Source organism: Balaenoptera borealis (genome assembly GCF_965194805.1).
Source record: "Balaenoptera borealis genome assembly, chromosome: 20".
NCBI classification, from domain to species: Eukaryota; Metazoa; Chordata; class Mammalia; order Artiodactyla; family Balaenopteridae; genus Balaenoptera; species Balaenoptera borealis.
In genome coordinates, this window is record NC_138879.1 from 51,702,325 (window position 1) to 51,722,660 (window position 20,336).

Sequence of the window (20,336 nt, forward strand, 5' to 3'; positions counted from 1 at the left end):
AAGGTTGTGAGTGCCCCTAGGAGGCTGCATGCCTCCCCTGCCCCCGCCCCCTCTCCCCCCCAGAGAGAAGCTACTTTCTGTTTCTTGGTCTTGCTTGACTCGGATCCGGTCCCTCCCTGTTACTGGGGCCGGAAAATGCCTTATCAACACACACATTAGAAGAAGTTTGGGATTACCCAGGAGGGTCAGAATCCCAAGTAAGAGAGGGGACAGCTGTCGAGGAACTGAAGAAAGATGGAAGAAAATGTCATCCGTAAATCCTTTAATCCTCTTTCCATTTAAGGACCCAGTTATGAGCGTTTGACTCAGTGGTTTCAAACAAGTAACTTTATTTACCTTTTCGTGTTCTGCCAACCGGCCTCCCCCTCGGCCTCGCCTGTTTCGTGTTCCTTTCTGAGGCGTGTTAGGGGAGGGGGTGGACTGCTACCTCCCCGCCCTCACCTCCGCCGGCGGGCCCCCCGCCCAGGTTTCTTTTCTCCTCGGCGCCTACGGGCGGGGGCGGGAGGAGCCGTAGGAGTTGGGGCGGGGGGCGCGGGCCCTGGCGCGGGGCGCGCCCAGCTCCCTTGCGGAGGCTTGTAGATCAGGTGGAAGATGAAGGCATTGCAGTACCTGAGGGGGGGCGTGGCGCCGTCAGGGGCGGGGCCAAGAGGCCGGGATTTTCCCAAGGGGCGGAGTTTGTGGGCTCCGAGTTTCAGGGGGTGGGGCTAAACTTAGGGCTCTGCCAGCCCGAGCGTTAACCTGGTTTTTTTTTGCAGAGGGGTTGGGTGGGGGGAGGCTGGGAAACGAGGAGTTGGAGAGATTTTTGTGAGCTGCATCTAAAGAGGGGTGTGTGGGCGTTGTCGAGACCCTCCAGTGGGAGTGGTGGGAGTGCGGGCGGCGAAAGCAGGGTGTAGGGCTGGGCCAGGAGGGTCCCAGGACCGCAGAGACGAGGGTAGAGGTGGGCCTTTCAGGATGCGCGGCCAGAGAGTAAGAAGGCCTTACCAGGGCATACAGTTGTCCGCCGCTCTGAGGCGAAAGGGGGAGCGGAAAGGGTTGGGCTGTGGAGGGCTGGTGCCCCCTCCCGTGGCCACCGCCATGGTCTGGTCGTCCATCACACAGCCGTACTCGCTGCTCTCGGTGAAGAAGGCCGGCACTCGGAGGGACTGGGGTGGGGGCGGGGCCTCAGACACTCTCAGAAAGGCTTCCAACCCCACGTACCTCCCGAGGACCCAGACGGACCGGGATGGGGAGAGGCACGAGGCAGGCACAGAGGGGGGTAGGAGGACCCGCTGGCGCACCCCAGGTCTGTAGAGCAGATGATGGGGAAGAAGAGACTTTCAGAAAAGGAGGAGGGACCGGGCAGGAGGTGAGAGAAGGTCCCCTTTGTCCCATCCCCCACCTGTAACCGGGGCAGCGAGCTCAGCCAAGTGTCCTTTAGACCAAAGCCCGAGTTAAATCCTGCGGAGGGAAGGAGAGCAGGGAGAAGCTGGCTCCCATGGCCTCCTCCCACCTCCCCCATGCTCCTACCCCAGGCGCTTACCGATAACCAAGTCAGGCTTGGGCCCCTGGAGCAGGTGGTAGGGCCGTGCAGACACCTTGATCTGCAGGCCCCTGCGGCCCCCCTTCTCCTTAGTCCCAGAGCTGAGCCGTGCTGATACCCCGGAACCAGGACGGACAGACACTTCGAGGTCATCCTGGGGAGTTTGGAGTGGGGTGGAGAAGCCGGTGGAAGTTACGGTACTGGAAGATGCATCAGGTAAGACAGGGGGGAGGAGGCAGGGATGGAAAGGCAGAGCCCAGCCAGGAGGACAGCAGGAGGGTTAGGGCTAAAGAGCAGGGCCCCCCTCAGCCCTCACCCTCTGCAGGGTAAAATGCTGCTGGTCACTCTCAGGGGGCAGGCTGTCACCCACAAACTGCAGCTCCAGGGCCACGCGGGGGAGCAAGACCAAGAGCTCCTGAAGGGCAAAGAGGACAGATCTGGGTCCCACCCTGTGTCCACCTCCACACCCAAATGCCCAGCCCTCAGGCCTGGAGGGACTTACCCAAAACACCATGATGAGGTCGAACTCCTTCCCAGCCTCCACCACATGGATTTTCAGTGACTGTTTGTTCTGGATGTTGAGCTCAGGGACTGGGTGATAAGCTAGCCATTTAAGAATACGGTCTCCTCCTCCCCTCCCACCCCCCTGGCCCCCCTGCTCCACGCACTCCTACCCCCGCCTCCGCCCTCCTTACAGGACTGGGGCACCAGATGGGTGATGACGTAGTACACAGTCAGCGGGTAGGTGAGAAGCACAGCCATGGGGGAGTCCAAGCTGAGGCCCCGCCATGTGTAGTAATCCTGCCACGAGCCTGGGGAGAGTGGGTTACCGGGGACCTTGCCCCAGGCCTGGACCCCCACCTCTCCTGTCTAATAGCCCCTTTTCTCAGCCACCGAGACTGCTGGCCCTCCAGGCCCCGTCCCTACCCCTAGCTCCCTCAGGGCTCCTCCAGCTCACCAAAGAGGCCCCTGGGTGGATCTGGGGGCACAGGAGGCATCAGAGCAGGCCCATGCCCCTGAAGAAGCTGGTAGGGATCTCCTGAGAGGATGAAAGAAGAGGAGCCTGGTGTCAGGGAGGTCCCCACCTGGCCTCTTCCTTCTTCCAAAGGAGCTGTGTTCCCTGAGAGAGGGCCTGGAGCTGCAGCAGGAGGAATGGGGAGCTGCCTAGGGATGGGGCTTCTGGATGGGCTGGGCAGGGGTGACTTTTCTGAGGGTTGGGGAGGGCATGAAATGCCCTGGTGGTGGTAGTGAGGTTTGGTGTGTATGTGGAGGGGTTATCTAGGATCTGGACAACTCTTTGCTCTCCTGTCCTTCCCTCTAGTCTGAGGGACTTATGCCTGGAGAGAGGCCCCACGCACCATTGAGAAGAACACTGAGGGATGGCGTGCTGCCCCTTGGGTGCCCGGGGGTGCCAGAGCCTGGAATCAGCATGCTGAGCTGGGTCCAGTAGCCACGAGTGAGGCCTCGTGAGGCCAGGAAGGCCTCCTTGTTAAAGGTTTCACTGGTCACCTCTGGAGAAGGATGAGGGGAGGGGTTGAGGGCCTGGTGGCCAGGATTCCAGACTTTGGCTCTCCTCAGTCTCTCCCCAGGACCCTGAGTCTGAGTCTGGTTCTAGTCAGACAGAGAACTATTAACATTTCTGAGTGTCTACAGCGTAGCCCACAGAACCCATATAACAATTTCATGGGTTTTAACATTTGTTAGTCTGCCCACTTCACAGGTGAGGAAATAGCTCTAAGAAGTAAAGCGATTTATTTCAGGTCACCAGTTAGTGGTGAAGCTGAGAAGCAAGTATTTGAATCCCTACTCCCGAATCCCGTAAGTTCTCTCAGGGACCAGGGCACTCAGTCCTCAGCTCCAGAGATGCTGTGTCCAGCCCCAAGGGTCTAGCCCCCAGCCCCAAATACCCAGCACCCAGCTGTTATTCCAGGGATCTAGATTCCAGCCCCAGGCACTTAGCCTTCAAGCCCAGGACCCTGTTCCCAGGCACCTGGGGCCCCAGTTCCAAAGACCGGGTCCCACTTTCCCCCACCCATCCTGACCTCCTTAGGGTACCTGCGGTGTAGGTAAAAGGCAGAGTTGCCAGTTCTCCGGCCCGCTCCATGAAGGCTGCAAGCCTTGGGCACCAAAATCGGTGGCTCACATCATCTGGGCATCGCTTCCAATCAGCCCGGAGACAAGCCTCTCCGCAGTACAAGACAGCGCCACACTGGGGGCTGGGGTCACAGGGGGTGGGGGGGGTGGGCACTCAGTGTTAGTGTATGTAGGTCCCCTGTCTGCTGTCCATCTGTCCTGCGGCTGCCCATACGCACTCTGTTTGTACTCTCTCTGCCTATAACAGCTTTTTTGTGTGTGTCATCTTCTTGTTTCCCTGTCCCTCACTCTGTCTGTCTGCAGGGCCCCCCACCAGCCTGCTTCCTCTCTGTTTGCCTGACTGTTGGGGTCTTCCTTCCGCTCGCTCCATCTCTGCAGGCTGCTCACCAGGGGGTTAGCTTCACTTCAAAGCTATGCCTGTGACAAACATGGCAGGTTCGAGCCCGAAGGGAGGCAAAGGTGAAGCCGGGCCGGGGACCCCATGTCCGCATCGGGGTCTTGGCTAGCTTCACTCTCAGCCTTGGGACCAGATTCTCCAGCTCCCTGAATGGGGGGTGGAGACGGCATCAGGCTGGGGGGCTCAGGAGCCCAGGGCCCCAGGCTTCCCCACCCTCTACCAGGTTTCTGTACCGATGCAGCTGGGCGTCTCCCACAGTAAGCTTTCGGGGCTTTCGGGGGTCTCCAGAGCCCATGGGGCAGGCCATGCTGTGGCAGAGGAGAGCATAGGCCCGAGGAGCCAGGTTCTGTGTCCCTGAGCCCCTGCCTGCACTCCCCTGCCCTCCATCCATCAGCAGGTCAATGCCCAAGATGGTGCCATGTTCATCCGTCACCAGTAGGATGCAGGAAAGGTGCAGGGGGGCCGCCTCTGGGGAAAAAGGGAAAAGTCGGGGGTGGGGGGGCAAAGACTGTCAGGGTCAGGGATACCAAATCAAATGCCCACGGGGACTAGGAGACTGAGCGAAGGGGACTAGGTAGAGAGGGCATGCCTCATCGGAAGGGGACTGCGGCTACACAGAACCAGCATTTGCTGCCAGGTGGAAATGTGGGCCTGCTGTGGGAACTTTACATTTTTCTTGAGAAGGGGTAACTCCAGACTTCTGGAATTTTTTTCTTTTAATGTTTAAATGTTGGCTCAAATTTAAAAAACAAAGAACACTGTGGATCAGTGAAGACACCTTTTTAGGCCAGATTGGCCTGAGGGCCACCCATCTGTGACTCCTAACTGGATTCTGAGGGGCAGAGGAGGGCTTTGAAGGGGAGTATGCCTGGGCGGGGGCAGGGCAGGGCCAGCCCTGGGTTCTTACCACTTCTCTGTCCCTTCCTCCTCTCAGGCCCTGGTTCGTCCTCCGCCCTGTCCTCTTGGCAGCCAACCTCGCGACCTCCTGCCTCCTGCTCGGTCTCCTCTGCCTCCCCTGGGGGGTTTGCTTCCTGTGGGGAGTCCCTGCTGGTAGGGGCTGGCTCCCCATCCTCCTCTGTTTCTACTTTCTCGGGGCCTGCATCCTCCTCCTCTCCATTCTCTCCTTCCTCCTCTTCCTCCTCTTCGTCCCCTTCCTCCAGGCTGACAAAGCTGACATAGGGGCTTAGGTCCCGCAGGTGGAGTGGGGGCTCGTCTCCCAGGAGCCGGGCAGCCCCCAGGCCTGGTGCAGGGCCTGGCTCTGCCCCTTGCCCCAGGCTGATGCCCACGCTACGGTTGGGCAGGACGTGGAGCACCCAAAGGGCGCGGTCCTGGGGCAGCCTCCTGATCTGAGCCTCCAGCTCCCGCCAGCAGCCCTCAAGGCGGGTCCCCACGGCCCCGCGCTCCGCCACGAACTTGCGGAACCAGCCAAAGAGGAGGGCAGCGAAATCCAGGAACTCATCCCGGTATCCAGACACAAACTCCATGTCTTCAGGGGCACAAGGCCTGGGCCCAGACTGAGCAGAGGGAGGGATATATGGTGAGGGAGAGGTACTCGGGAGAGTTTGGGGCTGGGTCATAAAATGGGGGAGAGTGTGGGTCTGAGGGTCACTTAGGGTGGAATCTATGGATGAGTGTTAGGAGCGAGAAAGGAGTTTTCAGGGCTGAGGATGGGAATTCAGGGTGAGAATGGGGTCCAGACTTGAAAGTGGGTGATTAGGGTTAAGGATGGGTAGTCGGGAGGGAGGTGGTCTTTGGGGCTCAAAATTTGAGGCTCAAACCCTCAAAGGTAGGGTCTGAGTTGAGGATAGAAGTGGGAGAGCGCTAATCCTATGGGCAAGGGTTTGGTGAGGAGGGAAGTTTTGGATCCGTCTGTGGGGTGTGGGAGGAGGGGGACAGGAGCTAGGGCATCTCTTCGGCTTGAATAGGTTTGGCGGTGAGCCCCGGTACACCTAGCCCCTCCCGTCCGGTCCGCTACTCCGGTACCTGCAGCCGCCACCACTTTTCGAAGGTAAATACCTCGGGGTGGGGCGTGACGTCAGGCTGCCCGAGCCCCGCGCCGGCTCCTCGGGTTGCCACGCCCCCCGTGTCTTGCGCGGCGCAGAGGCGCTCAGGGCAGTGTCTGCGCTGTTGGGCGCGCGGACTCATCCGCCGCGGTCACTCCAGCCATGTGACTGGATCCCCGTGCGCCGGACCCAAGCCCGAAAAGTGAAAGCCTCTCGAAGGAGGAGGTCCAGCCGACTGACCTGCGGAGGGCGGGCGGGCGGGCGGGGCTGGCATCCCCGGGCCGAACTGGATCAGCCTAGTGGGCAGTGCCCGCCCGCCGCGCCTGGCCCTGCAGCCTGGACTTTCTTCCGCTTTCTTTCGCCTTCTTCAAACATTCCTGGCTGCCCCCTCGACGGGGCTCTGGGCTGGGTGCGGGGGCGCGGGCGGAGGAGCTCCGCCTCCCGGAGTTTCCCCGCCGCCCCAGGTCGGCGATCACGCGGTTAAAACGGTACTGACCGCACTTATCAGTTCGAGACGGTGAGGGCGCCCAGAGGGAGGCTCCGCCGCCTCGCGCCCCGCCTCGGTGCCGACGGCCGCCGTCTCCCGCACAATCTCGGCCGTAGCGGGAGAAGGAAGCGAAAGCCATTGAGAAACCGGCTGGACGTCAGACTCCGGAGCACGTCTGGGAGTCAGACAGGGCGAGGCGGGCCCGAGATGATGCTGGGCCGGGAACTCCGGTTCCTCTTGCTCCTACTATTTCTAGCGTGCCACACTCCTCCAGGTTCGTCAGGGGCCCGGCTGGTGCCCAGATCCCCGAATCCGGGGAAGGGGGTGGGGGACACGAGGGCCGCGGGGTTGAGTTGAATAAGTGGGGAGCCAGGGTCCCCACGGCAGCCGGGGCAGGGGGAGGGCCAGCTGCCTGGGGTTGGGGACGGGCCGGGGAACACCAGGGTCCAGGTGTGATTATGGACGTGTTTGGGGAGTGTAATTTGTGAGTTGAGCCCGGGGGGTGGGAGGGGCTCAGATCCCCGGGTCTAGGGGAGAGGCTGCAGTGGGGCTGTGGGTTGGAGGCTAAGTTTACCGGTGTGTGAGCCCGTGAACCGGGGAACCTGTGCTGACCACCTCGGTCCTGCTCAGGCGATGGCAATGAAGGTAGCATCGCTGGAAGTTGTCCCTGTGATAGAAGAATTTCTTCCCACTCCCCTCTTAACGATCAATACATGGGACATCTCCGAAAATACCTGAAAGTCTATCAACGTTGCTCTTCCTACGTCAGGTAATCTCACCCACCCCTGGGAGCGCAGAGCCTCCTGGAGCCTCCAGGACCCTCTCTGGTCAGACTTGAGCTCCTTCTGGGAGGACCCCTAGTCCCCTCTATAGTCCCCATAACATTAGGTTATGTTTGCCCTAATTCTCCACACCTTAGTTTCCCTGTCCCGCCTGGAATTTCCCAGTCCCAGCAGAAACTGCTGAATCTTGGCAGTGACCTCACTTCTTTGGAACGAGGAAAGAGGTGGGAAAGGGGGGGAGGGAAGGGGAGCGGAGATTGGAGACGCAGCTGAGACCACGTCCCTCCTTACAGGTTCCAGCTACCCTTGGTTAGTGTGTGTGGAGGCAGCAGTGACCGGTGGGTCCAGGAACTGATGCGCTGCTTTGATCGTGAAGGTGAGCGCTTTCTCCCTCCTCCCCAGGCTCTGTCTCCAGGGCTCGGCCGCCTCCACCTTACACTTTTCTTTGCCTCAGCCCTTTCCCCTTTGACACCTCACATTCCTATTCTGTGTACTTTCACTTAAGTCCCTGTTTACCAGAAATCACTCACCATCACTTCCAGGATTTTTGCCAATTTATCCTATCACCTGTGCATTTACTTAATGTGTTCCTTGAAATCAAGGCACTATTTTTATTTTCCAGTAATTTATTATGGAAATTTAAAGACATAAATAAAAGTTGAAAGATTTATGTACAGTGAACATCCATATACCCACCACCTAGATTCTATAATATTTGATTTTTATATGTGTACATAATAAAGCAAATATATTTTATATTTTACAATATCGAGTTTACAGCATTTTAACTATATTTGCTTTATTGCACACCCATCTGTCTATCCATCCCTCTATTCCTCATCAACCTGCCTAATATTTTTTGGTGCACTTCCAAGTAAGCTGCAGGGTTGACTATACTTTATCCCCAGACATTTCATCATGTGTATTATTAAGGAGGGTTTTATATTTTATTGTTCCTTTTTTTTTTCTTTTGAGGTAAAATTTACAAACAATGAAACGAATAAATCTTAAGTGTACACAGCCACTTCTGAAAAACTTAATGGCAACTAGTCCTAAGCAGGAACATCTGTGAAGTCACAAATTTGATATGCTGGTTGTATTTTTCTCCTAAAATAAATACATAACCATTAAGACACAAAGTGTTCTTCCAGGTCCCAGCTAAAGTTGTCTTCTGTAGCATTGGTGGTACCCATACTGCCCTTTGGCTACGTAGACCTACCTTATTCATTTACTCTTCCTGGCTACTCTGGCCTTTAGTACTAAAATTATCCCTGCTTTACAGCTGAAAGAAATGAATCCCAGAGAGGTTAAGAGACAAGGGGCAAGGTCACAGCTACTTTGTAGCAGAGCCCGGGTTCCAACCCAGGTCTCCTGACTTCCCAGTTCAGAATGCATGCTCGCCCCAGTGGCTCCATGTTGTGGTTTGCTCACTTCCATCTCCCCATGTTTTCCCTCTGCCCCTGCCTTTCTTTCCTGGCATTTAGCTGTTCCCTTGATGTTCTCCTTGACCCACTCACTACCCTTCCCTCTATCTAGTTCTTCACCTTATCCCCTCATAGCCCTGATTCCTCACTTCTTGCTTCTTCAGAATGTGGACGTGCTCACGCCAGGAGTGTGGCCCGCGAGGGACATGTACCTCCCCGCAGCACCCAGGTTCCTGAGCCCACAGAAAAGACACCTTCAGCCACGGGCACCCCTGCACGGAAGTACCTGCCATCCACCCTGCAGCCTTCCCAGCAGCCCACCCCTCCAGAAAGAGCACCTTCGTTGGACAAAAACCTCATCCACCCCAATGAGACTACCACTTACACTTCGGGCCACCGTCTGGGGGCAAGGCCTGGGACCATGGGGAACCAGAAGCAGCTGGGAGAAAATGTGGGTCCTGCAGCTGGGACATCAGCCATGGTGCCGGTGCTGTCCCTCTTGGGCATCGTTTTCCTCCTCACTGGGGCCCTGCTCTACATGCTGTGCAAGAAGAGGAGGGAGCAGTCACTGCAGTGTCCTCCAGGTAAACTGGGCTTCTGAACCCCTCCTCCAGGGATCCAGAGCCTCCTTGGCAGGGATCCTGCCCACAGCAGCTCTCAGGCTGGCAAATGTGGAGGCTGCCTGCACCATGGACAACAGGCGATGAGGGAAGAGTCAGCCAGACTACAGAATGGGGAGGGAGGGAAGCCACCATAGGCCGAGGGACCAGTGCATGGCCTTCAAAGCCAGGCAGTGCTTGAGCAACATCAAGACTGCAGCTAGAGCAGACGAGTGGGACATGAAGCGATGGAGGAAGGTAGGAGCTATTCGTTCAATTCACACATCTTTATTGAGCACCTACTATGTACCTGATCTATAGTCAATGTTTTGGAGTCTGATTCCCCAGTTCAAGCTATCACCCCTTGCCCCCCACTCCCCCACCCAACTTCCCTTTATCTCAGAGCTCATCTCTCAATTTCTTTATCTTTTCCAGATTTGCACCTTCATTATGTGCGTGTGGCAGCAGACACCAATGCTTAAAGAATGGAAGCTTGTGAGGGCAGATTATGATTTATTCAGTATCAAATGCGGTTAATATACTAGAGCAATCCCTGGCACATGGTAGGCACTCTCTACATATTTGTCAATGTTTAATACACAACTAACCAGCCACTGCCCTCTCTTAAACCTTCCCTCCGTTTTTTTTTTCTATGCTGTAATGTAAAATCACCTCTTATACTAGATATCTTGTACAAATTCTATACGTGGATTTTTTTAACTACTAAAACTTATTTTTATAATTATTGACTCTTCTTTCTGCAGACATTGGTCTCATGCCCTTGCCCCCTTACCATGATTCCTGGCTTCAGCTTCTCTGCTGATGGCCACCTGACACCTTCCCCCTCGGCGCAACCCCCAATCCCTGCCAACCTCCTTGTCCCAAGTCCCTTGTGCCTTGTCCTTGTCTCTTCACACCACAGCAGTGTTCCTCCCCAACTTCAGCCCTCTCCCGCTTTCCCACCCCCCCTCCTCAGCAGCTGCCATACAGCCTGGTTTTACTTCCTCAACCCCTTACATCACCCATATAAGCCCCAATGAGAGTCTGAGCTCCTTGTTTTTAGTGTTATTGTTTTTATTATCAAAACCCTTAGTTCTCATTTTATCTTTTCCAGTGAACAAAAATGTGTCTGCATTGGTCCAAGTCTGCCAGAAGCCTGGGGCAGGGACCTGAGGAAGTGGGTTGGGCGTCTTTAGTCTCTGTCTCCTGTTCTGAGCTTGTCAGCGCTCGGCGAAGTGCATGGCGGGAGGAGCCAGGGCACAGCCATGCATGGGCTTGGTCTTTAAGGTTCTCCATTCCCACCTTTTGTGCCTTTGTCCTCATGGCTTCTGACCAGCAGGGCATGTACGGGGCAGCCCATGCTCTCCAGGTTCTGTCCTGGGGTGTAGGTGGAGCTCTCCTTCCAAGCTTTTCACCTGCTTGGCCTAGTTTTCCAGCATCTGCTCACAGGTTCGAGCCACCTCACTGAGCTTGAGACGAGCATAGTCCACTCGCTTCAGGGCCATCTGACAGTCCTTCCTCGAAGAGTAGCTGGAGCCCTCATGGGGCTGCCCTGTGGCCACCTACAGGACGTTTAGATTGATCAAAGAAGCACCTCTCCCCTTTCCCATCTCCCCAGCCAGGCATCAGGTCTCTTGCGTCATTTCTTCCCTGCGTCTGAATTTGCTATGCCACGTGGTTAGCTGGATTACCTAGGGCATATCACTGAATTTCTGTTAACCTCATCTGTAAAATGGGGATGACAGTAACTAACTACTTCCTAGAGTTGTTATAGGATTAGATAATGCAGAGTGTCTGGCACACTGTAAAAGTTTAGTAAAGGGTAGTTGCTGTTACGACCTCAGAACCCTTTCAATCCTGTTCCTTTCCTCAGGAGGTAGCCATCTGGGGCTCCATACCCTTGAGGTCAGGTCAGGTTTCTAAGAGCGTATCCTGTGGCTTTCGTATTGTTCACACACCCTCTCCCAGGACTTCCCCATCCAGTGGCTCATGTGATGCAACTCAGTGACATAGGAAACCTACCCTGGAAGGGAGGGGTCCTGCCAGGGTCAACAGGCCTGCTGGGTAGGGCTGGTCTTGCTTGGCTCCCGAGACCAAAGCTCTGCCCGGGACTCCTGAAGGCTAAGGCTAAGGCAGAGAGCTGGGGTGGGCGTGTTGCATGGTCCAAAACACACACACACACACACACACACACACGCGCGCGTAGGACGTTCCAACACACACACACACATACCCACCTGAGTGAGATAGCGGATCTGAGCCGACAGCTCCGCCTCCACGTGCTGCACCGACGCGGTGAAGGCCGCTGCCTGTCGGTCTAGGAGCCGCTCATTGGTTTTTTCCTTGGAAAGTTCCAAGATCACTGTACCTGCCGGGGTGGAGAGTGGGCGGGGCTATCCGGAGACTGCCAGTATAGCCGCGCCCCAGAGCCAGTCCCACCCACCCCTGCACCCACTTAGGATCCCTCCCAACCCCACTCCCAGTCACCGGTCGGCGCATGTGCGCACGGTCGGTCTAGCTCTCGCTCTCGCTGCCGCTCCTCCTCTGGTCGTCGTATCCCGAACCTGCATTCTGAAGAATGGCTCCAATTTCCCGTTCGATGTCTTCCAGGGCGCGTAGTCGCTCGTTCGCCAAGCTGTAGGTAGCCATCGCTACTCCTGGATTCTCTCCTTTTGCGAAATGCTGCGGAAAAGTGCCCGGAAATGGCTGTCCGTTTGCGCCCGCGCAGAGCGCGCCCCTTTGCTAACACTACAGTTCCCGGGATGCTCAGCGCGGTCTCGCCGTTCTCGGTTCACCTGGTGAACTACAACTCCCAGGGTCTCCTGCGCATGCCCAGGTCTGCGCCACCACCGCGTGACCACCTGTGGTAAGAGGCAGTATCGAAATATTCACGCCCTTCAAACCTGTTCACCTTCACGACACTGTCTTGTGGTCTGTGTTTAATTTCTTCTACAAGAATTTAGTGAGCGTCTGCTGGGTGCTAGGTGATGATGGTGGGAGCTCTGGGTGTTTACAGACTGGACAGCCATGGACCCTGTGTTTGCCTATCCCACTCCGCCACCTATCGGAGCCTGGGGAAAGCCGGACTTGGTGAGTGTGACCTTATTCGCCCTAGCGATTCCCCCTGAACGGGAGCCCTGAAACACGGACTGTCAGTATATTCTGAGAAGCTGGCTCCTATCAGCCTTTTCCCTCTCTGATCGCCTGTTAATGTGGTTGGCTCTGGGGATACAAAGGTGAGTGAGGTGGACTCTCACGTGATAGAGGGATAAATGTTTCGTTAGGGATACGCCCAGGGTGTGTCTCTGGGAACACAGAGAAAGGATTCTGGGAGGAAATGCTGCGTGAACTGAATCTGAAGGGTTAACCAGGTGGATGAGAGCTTGGAGTGGAAAAGGGAAAGGCACAGGCAAGCGCATGGTGGTGTGAGGGGGCTGACACATTGGAAGTCCAGCAAGGGGTTCAGTTTGACTGGAGTGAACGCAGTGTGGTGGTGGATAGGTGTGACTGGGGAGACTGGAGTGGGGAGCCAGATTAGGAAATGGCTTGCAAGCTAAGGAATTTGGACTTTATTTTGAAAGCATTTGGGAGCCTTAGAAGGATTTTCAAGTGTATTCTGACCAGCTGTACCTTTTAGGAAAGATCAATCTTGACAGTTTATGGAAGATTGAGAATGAAGCCAGTTTGCACAGGGTTAGCAAACGAGTGGAGACTTTCAGTTAAACTTGAGGGATCTAGCGTTTAACTTCACTCCTTTACTAAATCCTAGGAAGATAGCAATAAGGGGATTTTAGAAAGGAGTCAAGGAGAAAGAGGAGTTAATAGCAAAACTTTAAATAGAAACTGCAAGACAGAAGCATATGTGGTAACTGATTTAGCAGTGAAGTGGTAATTAAGCCAGCAGTGAAGAAAGTTAGAAGCAACTTTTTTTTTTATTTAATTTTATTTTTTATTGAAATATAGTTGATTGGCTTAGAAGCAAGTTGATTTACCCTTAAATCAGTGGCATCACAGTACAGCTGGGCTGTAGGTAGTACTAAAATTAGGAGGATTATTTGAAATAGTTAGACCCCCCCTATCGCCTCCTTTATCTCCTCATATATCTTGGCAGCTGCTTACCCCCAACTCATCAGATTGCTGGAGGTTTCTTGGTTGGAGATGGAAACCAGAGAGTCTTTGGCATGGAGGGCACCAGGGCATGACTGTATTTAAAACAGAGATTGAGTGAAAGTTTATTTACTGAGTGGTGGTTTCTAGAACTCTGGCAACCAGGCTTTTACCTTCCAGGTCAGAGACTGGAAGACTCTCATCTGGGGAATTTGACTATTCAGAGGAAAGATCTAAGGGTATTAACATCAGGGATTCTCCAACAAAGCAGTTAGCCAGATCACGCCATAGTGAAACCCACAGTTGATAAGTCCCAACTGTGTCCGCAGATCTTCTAGTCAGCTTCTTAGCATGTCACCCTTAAAATGAGCAAACATAAGACAAAAGATTTCTAGATGTTTGCAGAAACTTTCTAACATGGAAGGCAGAGACCAAAATAAACAGAAAAAAAAACCCCAAACAAACAAACCAAAAAAACCCCAACTTTGATGACATAGAGTAAAACTTAAGGAAAAAAAAATATTGACGTGCTTGGGTCAGAGATACTATAATAAAGGATTGAATCCAAGAAAACACACTTGAAAAATAAAACCATGAGGGAAGGAATGAAAAATTGAGCAAAAGGGTTGAAAGAGAAATTGAAGCAGTCTCCCAGCAAGTAAAGCAAAAGAAAGGAGATGGCATATAGGAAAGACGACGTGAGAAAATTAGAGAATCAGTCCAGCGGGCTTAAATTCTCTGAGAACAGGGAAAACAAAGGGAAGAAAGGACTTGTGTTTCTAGATGAAAAGGGCCCATTAAGTGCCCAGCATCAAGGCACATCATGAAATATCAGAACACTAGTCTCACAGAAAAGGGTCTTGCAGAAGCTTCCAGAGAGAAAATAGACCACATGCTAAGGATCAGCAATCAGAATGGCCTTGATCCTCTGAATACTAACACTCCACACCAGTGGGGCAGCGCCTTCAACGTTTTGGGGGAAAGTGATTTCCAATGTGGAGTTGTGTACTCCAGCTGTAGTAGGGTGAAGGCTAAAAATGCAGTGGCTCAAGCAAATAGAACTCAACTTTTTCTCAGAAAACAGTTTGGTGTGGGTAGTTCAGTGTGCTCCACAAATCAGACCGAGACCGAGGCTAGCAAGCAGTGGAGCTCTGCCATCCTTTAGGCTCTTATGTTCAAAAGTATGGTCTTCAGGCCGCAGCATTGGCATTACCTAGATGCTTTTTAGAAATGCAGGATCTCAGGCCCCACCACAGACCCACTGCATCAGTATCTGTTTTTGAAGATCCCAGGGGATCTGTGTACACAGTATACTTTGAGAAACGCTGCTTTTCTCTTCCAGGTGATCTGTATGCACAGTAAACTTTGAGAAATGGTGCTTTGCTCTGGGACATTGGTGTGTGCAATGTCAAAACTGGGTTGCTGCCCTCTGTGGGTTGCAGCTGGCAGGAAGGCAGAAGAGAAAATATGGAGGAGGCACACCTGTCTCAGAGGTCTGGCTAGGGAGTGGCACATATAATTTCTACTCACATTCCTTTGAAGAAAACTCAGTCATGTGGTCCTACCAGCTCCGGGGTTCTGGGAAATCCAGTCCTTACCTAGGTGGCTAGCTATTGTTCTAGCACCATGGCAGAATAGGTTTTAGGGGATATCTTGACTCTCATAACAGCCCAACTATCAATAACGAAGATAGAATAAGGACATTTTGATACGTACAAGGTCTCAAGTTTCTCTTCCAAGTACCCTTCTCAGGAGGTGACTAGAGTTAGACCCAAGTCAGAAGTCTCCTGGAGAGAGATTTTTCAAGGAGATGGAAGAGATAACATCTGTTTTGTTTTGAATGAATTGAGAGGATACATAGATTTTTGGAGGAAAGTATAGAGCAGAATTAGTGATAAATCAGAGAATAAGCAAATTTTAAAAATGATAGTTATTCAGGGAAAACAGTTGTGCAAGAAGAGAAAGGTAATCATAATAGACCACATGACGCAGCTATGGATAACATTTGCAATAAATCCTGGATGTTGATCTGACCCCGATTGATAGAATTCCCTTGGGAGAGCTTCCCATGTTGGGGCAGGGGGCGAAAGGGCTCTCAGGCTTCACCTTACATGGCAGGAAGCCTGTAGACAATGCTTAAAACAAAAATCAAGAAGTAGCAAAACAAGCATGTTGTTTAGAGATGGAGGTAAATGCCAAAAGAAACATCGAACGGAGGTGAAAGTAATTGCCTCTGAGGAGAAGGAAATTGCAGGGGGAAGGAGTTTACTTTTTCTTGTAATAGCCCTTGTAGTCGTATCTGACTCCTTCAACTATGTGGATATACAACTTTGGAAATAAAAATTAAACATGAAAAGCGAGAGAGGAGATAGACTTTACTGTGAAAGAGCCCTGAGTGTGGAGGAGTGTTTTCTTTGGCTTCCTTCCTTTATCCCTCCCTTTTCCCTCCTTCCCTCCCTGCCTTCCTTCCTCTCTCCCTTTCTTTCTTTAACGGAAGAGACTTGCACGGGTTTATTTACCATGGAGGAAGAACCAGTAGAGAGAGGCAGAGTTTGAAGAGATGGGGGCGGTTTGATGAATCAAGGTCTCAGAGGAGGTGGGAGGGGGAGCGATCTGAGCACAGGTGGAGGGATTAGCTTCAACCTGGAGGCGGCATCTTAACCTTGGTTGTGTAGGAGAAATGGTGTCGATGTCGGTGCTTGTCGGTAGGAGGTGGGAATTAAAATCATTCATCCCTCAGAGCCTAATCTCTGTGAAGAGCGGGAGAAGTCACTCTGAATGTGAGGAAGGTTTAGAAAATTAATGAGTTGGATGGGAGCAGGAGTAGGAGGTGACCAGGGTCGTGGAGGGGGACAGGGGGTTATCAGGTGTTGAGGGCCCAGCTGAGGTTAAAGGCCATAGGTTTGTAGTGGCCCAAATCCATACCCAGCGCCGAGCATGGTGTTGGCACCTAGGATGCGTTAAAAATATTTGTTGGATGAATGAGTAAATGTGGTTGTGTGATTTTTCTCTGACAGTGCCTCAGCAGCCCCGTGTTGGAGGGGACAAGGGCGGGGTGGTGGTTAGAGCCAAGAGTGGGGTTTGAGAGCAGGTTTTGTGAAAGGAGGAACAGTTGAGGGTGCTGATGAGATAGTGGTTGATGTGATGATCCTGAAGTTTAGCCTGGAAAGAAGAGGAAGTGTTAAATTGCGAGAAAACAGAAGGGCCAAGAGCTTTGTGACAAAAAACCAAGAAGTCATTAAAAAAAAGTGATTATAATTGACTACATATTAAATATAAAAATTATGAATTATTAAAAATACCAGAAGCAAAATACTTTGAAACTAGAAGTGATGGTTACACACATTGTGCATGAACTAAGTGCCACCCAATTTTACACTTTAAAATGGTTAACTTGGGACTTTCCTGGTGGCACAGTACTTAAGAATCCGCCTGCCAATGCAGGGGACACGGGTTTGATCCCTGGTCTGGGAAGATTCCACGTGCCGTGGAGCGACTAAGCACGTGCGCCACAACTACGGAGCCTGCACTCTAGAGCCCATAAGCCACAACTACTGAGCCCGTGTGCTGTAACTACTGAGCCCATGTGCCACAACTACTGAAGCCCGTGCACCTAGAGCCCGTGCTCCACAACAAGAGAAGCCACCATGAGAAGCCCATGCACCGCAATGAAGAGTAGCCCCCACTCGCCGCAACTAGAGAAAGCCCGCACATAGCAACGAAGACCCAACGCAGCAAAAATAAATAAATAAAATAAATAAAATGGTTAACTTTATGTTATATGAATCTTACCTCAGTAAAAAGAAAAGAAGAAAAAGCTAGGAACAAATTCAGAAGACAAAGTGAGAAAAATATGAGCAAAATAAATGACAAAGGGTTAATTGCTTTACTATATAAAGAGTTCTCAGGGTACTTTAAGAAAAACAACATCAACCCAGTAAATCAGGTTCATCCTCACTCATGATCAAAGAGATGCAAATTAAAACTAGGGTGATACCATATGTCATCTGCTTGATTGGCCGTAATCAAAAAGGCGCTCACCCTTTTTTTATCTCATTTTTTAAAAAAGTTTATATTGAAGTATAGTCGATTTATAATGTTGTGTTTTAGGTGTACAGTAAAGTGATTCAGTTATATGTATACTTTTTAATATATACATATACTTTTTTACATATATACTTTTTTTTTTTTTTGGCCACACTGTGTGGGATCTTAGTTCCCCAACCAGGGATCAAACCCGTGCCCCCTGCAGTGGAAGCGTGGAGTCTTAACCACTGGACCACCAGGGAAGTCTTTGTATACTTTTATATTTATATGTTGGGTTGGCCAAAAAGGTCGTTCGGGTTTTTCCGTAAGATGTTACATAAGATGTTCTGTAACATCTTGCGGAAAAACCCGAACGACCTCCGTAACATCTTACGGAAAAACCCGAATGACCCTTTTGGCCAACTGGATACTTTTATATATATATACTTTCTCAGATTCTTTTCCATTATAGGTTATTACAAGATGTTGAGTGTAGTTCCCTGTGCTACACATTAGGTCCTGTTGGTTATCTATTTTATATACAGTAGTGATGCTTACCCTCTTTGACCCACCAATTCTACTTTTTTTTTTTGACCACGTGGTGGCTCGTGGGATCTTAGTTCCCTGACCAGGGATTGAACCCGGGCCGTTGGCAGTGAAAACAGGGAGTCCTAACCACTGCCAGGGAATTCCCCCACCAATTCTACTTTTAAGAGTTTGTCCTACAGACGCACTTTGCATGTGCAAAAAGACATATCTTCAAGGATAATTATTGTAATACTGTTTGAATTAGCAAGAATGGACATCCTTCATGTCCATTGATAGAAAATTGGTAAAAGTAAATGACATCTAGGCAACTCTTTTTTTAAAATATATTTATTTTATTTATTTATTTTTGGCTGCATTGAGTCTTCGTTGCTGCGTGCAGGCTTTCTCTAGTTGCGGCAAGTGGGGGCTACTCTTCGTTGCGGTGCGCGGGCTTCTCATTTGTGGTGGCTTCTCGTTGCGGAGCACGGGCTCTAGGCACATGGGCTTCAGTAGTTGTGGCACGCGGGCTCAGTAGTTGTGGCTCGCAAGCTCTAGAGCGCAGGCTCAGTAGTTGTGGTGCACGGGCTTAGCTGCTCTGCGGCATGTGGGATCTTCCCGGACCAGGGTTCGAACCCGTGACCCCTGCATTGGCAGGTGGATTCTTAACCACTGTGCCACCATGAAAGCCCCTAGGCAACTCTTTAAAAGAATGAGGTAGATCTATGTGGATTGCTAAAGGAATGTTCTCCTAGCTGCATTATTAAGGGAAAAAAGCAAGGTGTAGAAGAGTGTGCATAGTATGCTACTATCTATATTTAAAATAAGGGGGAAATATGTTCATATGTGTATGACTGTGTCTGAAGAATGTCTTTGGAAGAGTAATCAAGGAACTGCTGATAGTGATCGCCTCTGGGAATGAGAAACAGGAGGCTGGGGATCAGGGGCAGGAGGGAGCCTTCTGTTCACTCTTTACTGTTTGGATTTTTTTTTTTTTAAGCCGTGTGCTTGTTTTACTTAAAAACATTAAAAACGTGAAAAGCTAAAAGAAAAAAGGCATTGTTTCTCAAAGCATGTGCTAATTCAAAATCCCGATTCATGGATTCTTCCTGGGATCGACTGAATCAGAACTGGGGAAGGTAGAAGCCTGGGACTCTGTGTCTTTATCACGTACCCCAGAGGATTCTGATTTCACCTGAAAAAGTTTGAGATCCATGGGCCAAGAGCTCAGAGGTCAAGGAGCGGGTTCGTAGTTGTCAGAGGGATGATGACGGCTCCTCCACATGAAGAAGACCAGGGCGTGCAGGGTAGGCTGCTACTGTGGAGAGGTAAGCAAGGTCATTGGCATTTTGGCAGCACTTAAAGCCTGTGGGTAAATCATGATTTAATTAGATGTCATGAGCCATAACATAGACTAAAGGCCTGTATGAGCGGCTCCATTTGCCTCACCAGCCTCATCTGGAACTACTTTGCCACTGGCTGTCTCTGTCCCAGTCCCTCTGGCCTCTTTCAGTCTCTGAAATGTTCTGTGTTCCCTCCTGCCTTCACACGTGGTGTTACTTTTGCCTGGGATACTGGAACTCCTCCTCATCTTCCAGTACTCTGCTCAAAGGTCACTACCTCCAGTGAAATCTTCTTCCAGCCCTAGCCTAGATCAGAACTCCCTAGCTCCAGGGAAATCTTCTTCCAGCCCTAGCCTAGGTCAGAACTCCCTAGCTCCTGCATTTCTCCTTTGGAGCACAGATACTGCAATGATTTAATGTTTGCTTCGGTCACTGCCAACCCTATACTATGCCTGGCACATAATAGTGGTTTAAATCAAGATTGTTCATGGAATGAATGAATGAGCCATAAGAGAAAAAGGAGAAGGCTTGGGCTACAGGAGTGGGAGTGGGTGGTGGGGTGAGGGATGTCAGTGGAGTACTGTTAACTCCCTCCAGCCCAGCCTGGGGCTTCAGCCAAGCCTCTGGGAGTCCCTGATGGACGTCAGAGGAGCAGCAGTAGGATGTAGCTTCTCGGACTTGTCCACAGCGGCACGACTCTCTGTGGCTGCCCAAAGCCTCGGTGTCTGTGTTACAGTGTAAGGACCAGGCTCCACAGAGATGTGTGTCGTGGGGCTTCTGCCTGCAGCCGTGGTCCCGCTGAGCCCCAGGAGTGGACAGCTTGAGCAACCATAGGAGCAGTGGAAATGAACACACTCGGTCACAACAGGTCACCATGCGGTCATGTGTGTCAGCTGCAACAGGGAAGGGCCTGCCCTGCCCACCTCCCAAGAGCATCTAGTCTGCAGGGAAGTGAGTTATCATTCCCTCTGTAAATGAGTAAGTTTACTTTGTGGCTTTACCAAACTGTACCTTTGAGTTGGGACTGACC

General features: G+C 51.8%; 4 protein-coding genes and 1 long non-coding RNA gene across 12 annotated transcripts in view; 3 read left to right on the top strand and 2 right to left on the bottom strand.

Moving 5' to 3' along the window:
- LOC309618007 overlaps positions 1-5,399 on the top strand; it is a 34,532-nt gene extending 29,133 nt beyond the window's left edge. Inside the window, exons 5-6 of one of the 2 annotated variants that reach the window (XR_014238235.1) lie at positions 1,613-1,735; positions 5,312-5,399. This is a non-coding gene — a long non-coding RNA (uncharacterized lncRNA). Of the gene's footprint in view, positions 1-1,612; positions 1,736-4,944; positions 5,029-5,311 lie in introns of those variants that run through there. The other variant, XR_014238236.1, reaches the window with a different exon arrangement.
- Positions 313-5,940, bottom strand: ZMYND15 (zinc finger MYND-type containing 15). 7 transcript variants are annotated; one of them, XM_082371044.1, is made up of 13 exons: positions 4,918-5,940; positions 4,244-4,478; positions 4,001-4,156; positions 3,575-3,735; positions 2,878-3,030; positions 2,478-2,558; positions 2,215-2,331; positions 2,022-2,110; positions 1,836-1,934; positions 1,520-1,673; positions 1,379-1,437; positions 982-1,142; positions 313-609 (listed from the first exon to the last, which is right to left on the bottom strand). In XM_082371044.1, exons 1-13 carry the CDS (start codon positions 5,585-5,587, stop codon positions 438-440), a joined length of 2,307 nt encoding a protein of 768 aa, XP_082227170.1. In that variant the 5' UTR covers positions 5,588-5,940; the 3' UTR covers positions 313-437. The 7 variants fall into 7 exon arrangements, with proteins under 7 accessions (XP_082227170.1, XP_082227169.1, XP_082227172.1 ...); XM_082371043.1 differs by having other exon boundaries at positions 2,022-2,122; XM_082371046.1 differs by lacking the exon at positions 2,215-2,331.
- A 700-nt stretch (positions 5,941-6,640) lies between these two features.
- On the top strand, positions 6,641-10,047 carry CXCL16 (C-X-C motif chemokine ligand 16). The gene is made up of 5 exons (XM_082371108.1): positions 6,641-6,774; positions 7,131-7,269; positions 7,576-7,658; positions 8,871-9,290; positions 9,741-10,047. Exons 1-5 carry the CDS (start codon positions 6,708-6,710, stop codon positions 9,785-9,787), a joined length of 756 nt encoding a protein of 251 aa, XP_082227234.1. The 5' UTR covers positions 6,641-6,707; the 3' UTR covers positions 9,788-10,047.
- Positions 10,048-10,358: 311 nt separating this feature from the next.
- MED11 (mediator complex subunit 11) lies at positions 10,359-12,130 on the bottom strand. The gene is made up of 3 exons (XM_082371120.1): positions 11,870-12,130; positions 11,543-11,673; positions 10,359-10,867 (listed from the first exon to the last, which is right to left on the bottom strand). The coding sequence occupies exons 1-3, from the start codon at positions 11,952-11,954 to the stop codon at positions 10,730-10,732; spliced, it is 354 nt and encodes a 117-aa protein (XP_082227246.1). The 5' UTR covers positions 11,955-12,130; the 3' UTR covers positions 10,359-10,729.
- A 52-nt stretch (positions 12,131-12,182) lies between these two features.
- The window catches only part of PELP1 (proline, glutamate and leucine rich protein 1), a 45,485-nt gene continuing 37,331 nt past the window's right edge, over positions 12,183-20,336 (top strand). The window contains exon 1 of the mRNA XM_082371032.1: positions 12,183-12,395. Within this exon, the coding sequence (XP_082227158.1) occupies positions 12,333-12,395 (63 nt within the window). The 5' untranslated portion in view covers positions 12,183-12,332. The remainder of the gene's footprint in view (positions 12,396-20,336) is intronic.

Coding starts and splice junctions, on each gene's coding strand:
- ZMYND15 (XM_082371041.1), bottom strand. CDS start 5,587: ATGACCCAGCCCCAAACTCTCCCGAGTACCTCTCCCTCACCATATATC. Junction 2,123..2,214: donor CCATCTGGTGCCCCAGTCCT/GTAAGGAGGGCG, acceptor TTAAATGGCTAG/CTTATCACCCAGTCCCTGAG. Junction 610..981: donor GCGGACAACTGTATGCCCTG/GTAAGGCCTTCT, acceptor GCCCCCCCTCAG/GTACTGCAATGCCTTCATCT.
- CXCL16 (XM_082371108.1), top strand. CDS start 6,708: ATGATGCTGGGCCGGGAACTCCGGTTCCTCTTGCTCCTACTATTTCTA. Junction 7,270..7,575: donor CGTTGCTCTTCCTACGTCAG/GTAATCTCACCC, acceptor CCCTCCTTACAG/GTTCCAGCTACCCTTGGTTA. Junction 9,291..9,740: donor GTCACTGCAGTGTCCTCCAG/GTAAACTGGGCT, acceptor TATCTTTTCCAG/ATTTGCACCTTCATTATGTG.
- MED11 (XM_082371120.1), bottom strand. CDS start 11,954: ATGGCTACCTACAGCTTGGCGAACGAGCGACTACGCGCCCTGGAAGAC. Junction 11,674..11,869: donor AGCCATTCTTCAGAATGCAG/GTTCGGGATACG, acceptor CCACCCCGGCAG/GTACAGTGATCTTGGAACTT. Junction 10,868..11,542: donor AGATCCGCTATCTCACTCAG/GTGGGTATGTGT, acceptor AACGTCCTGTAG/GTGGCCACAGGGCAGCCCCA.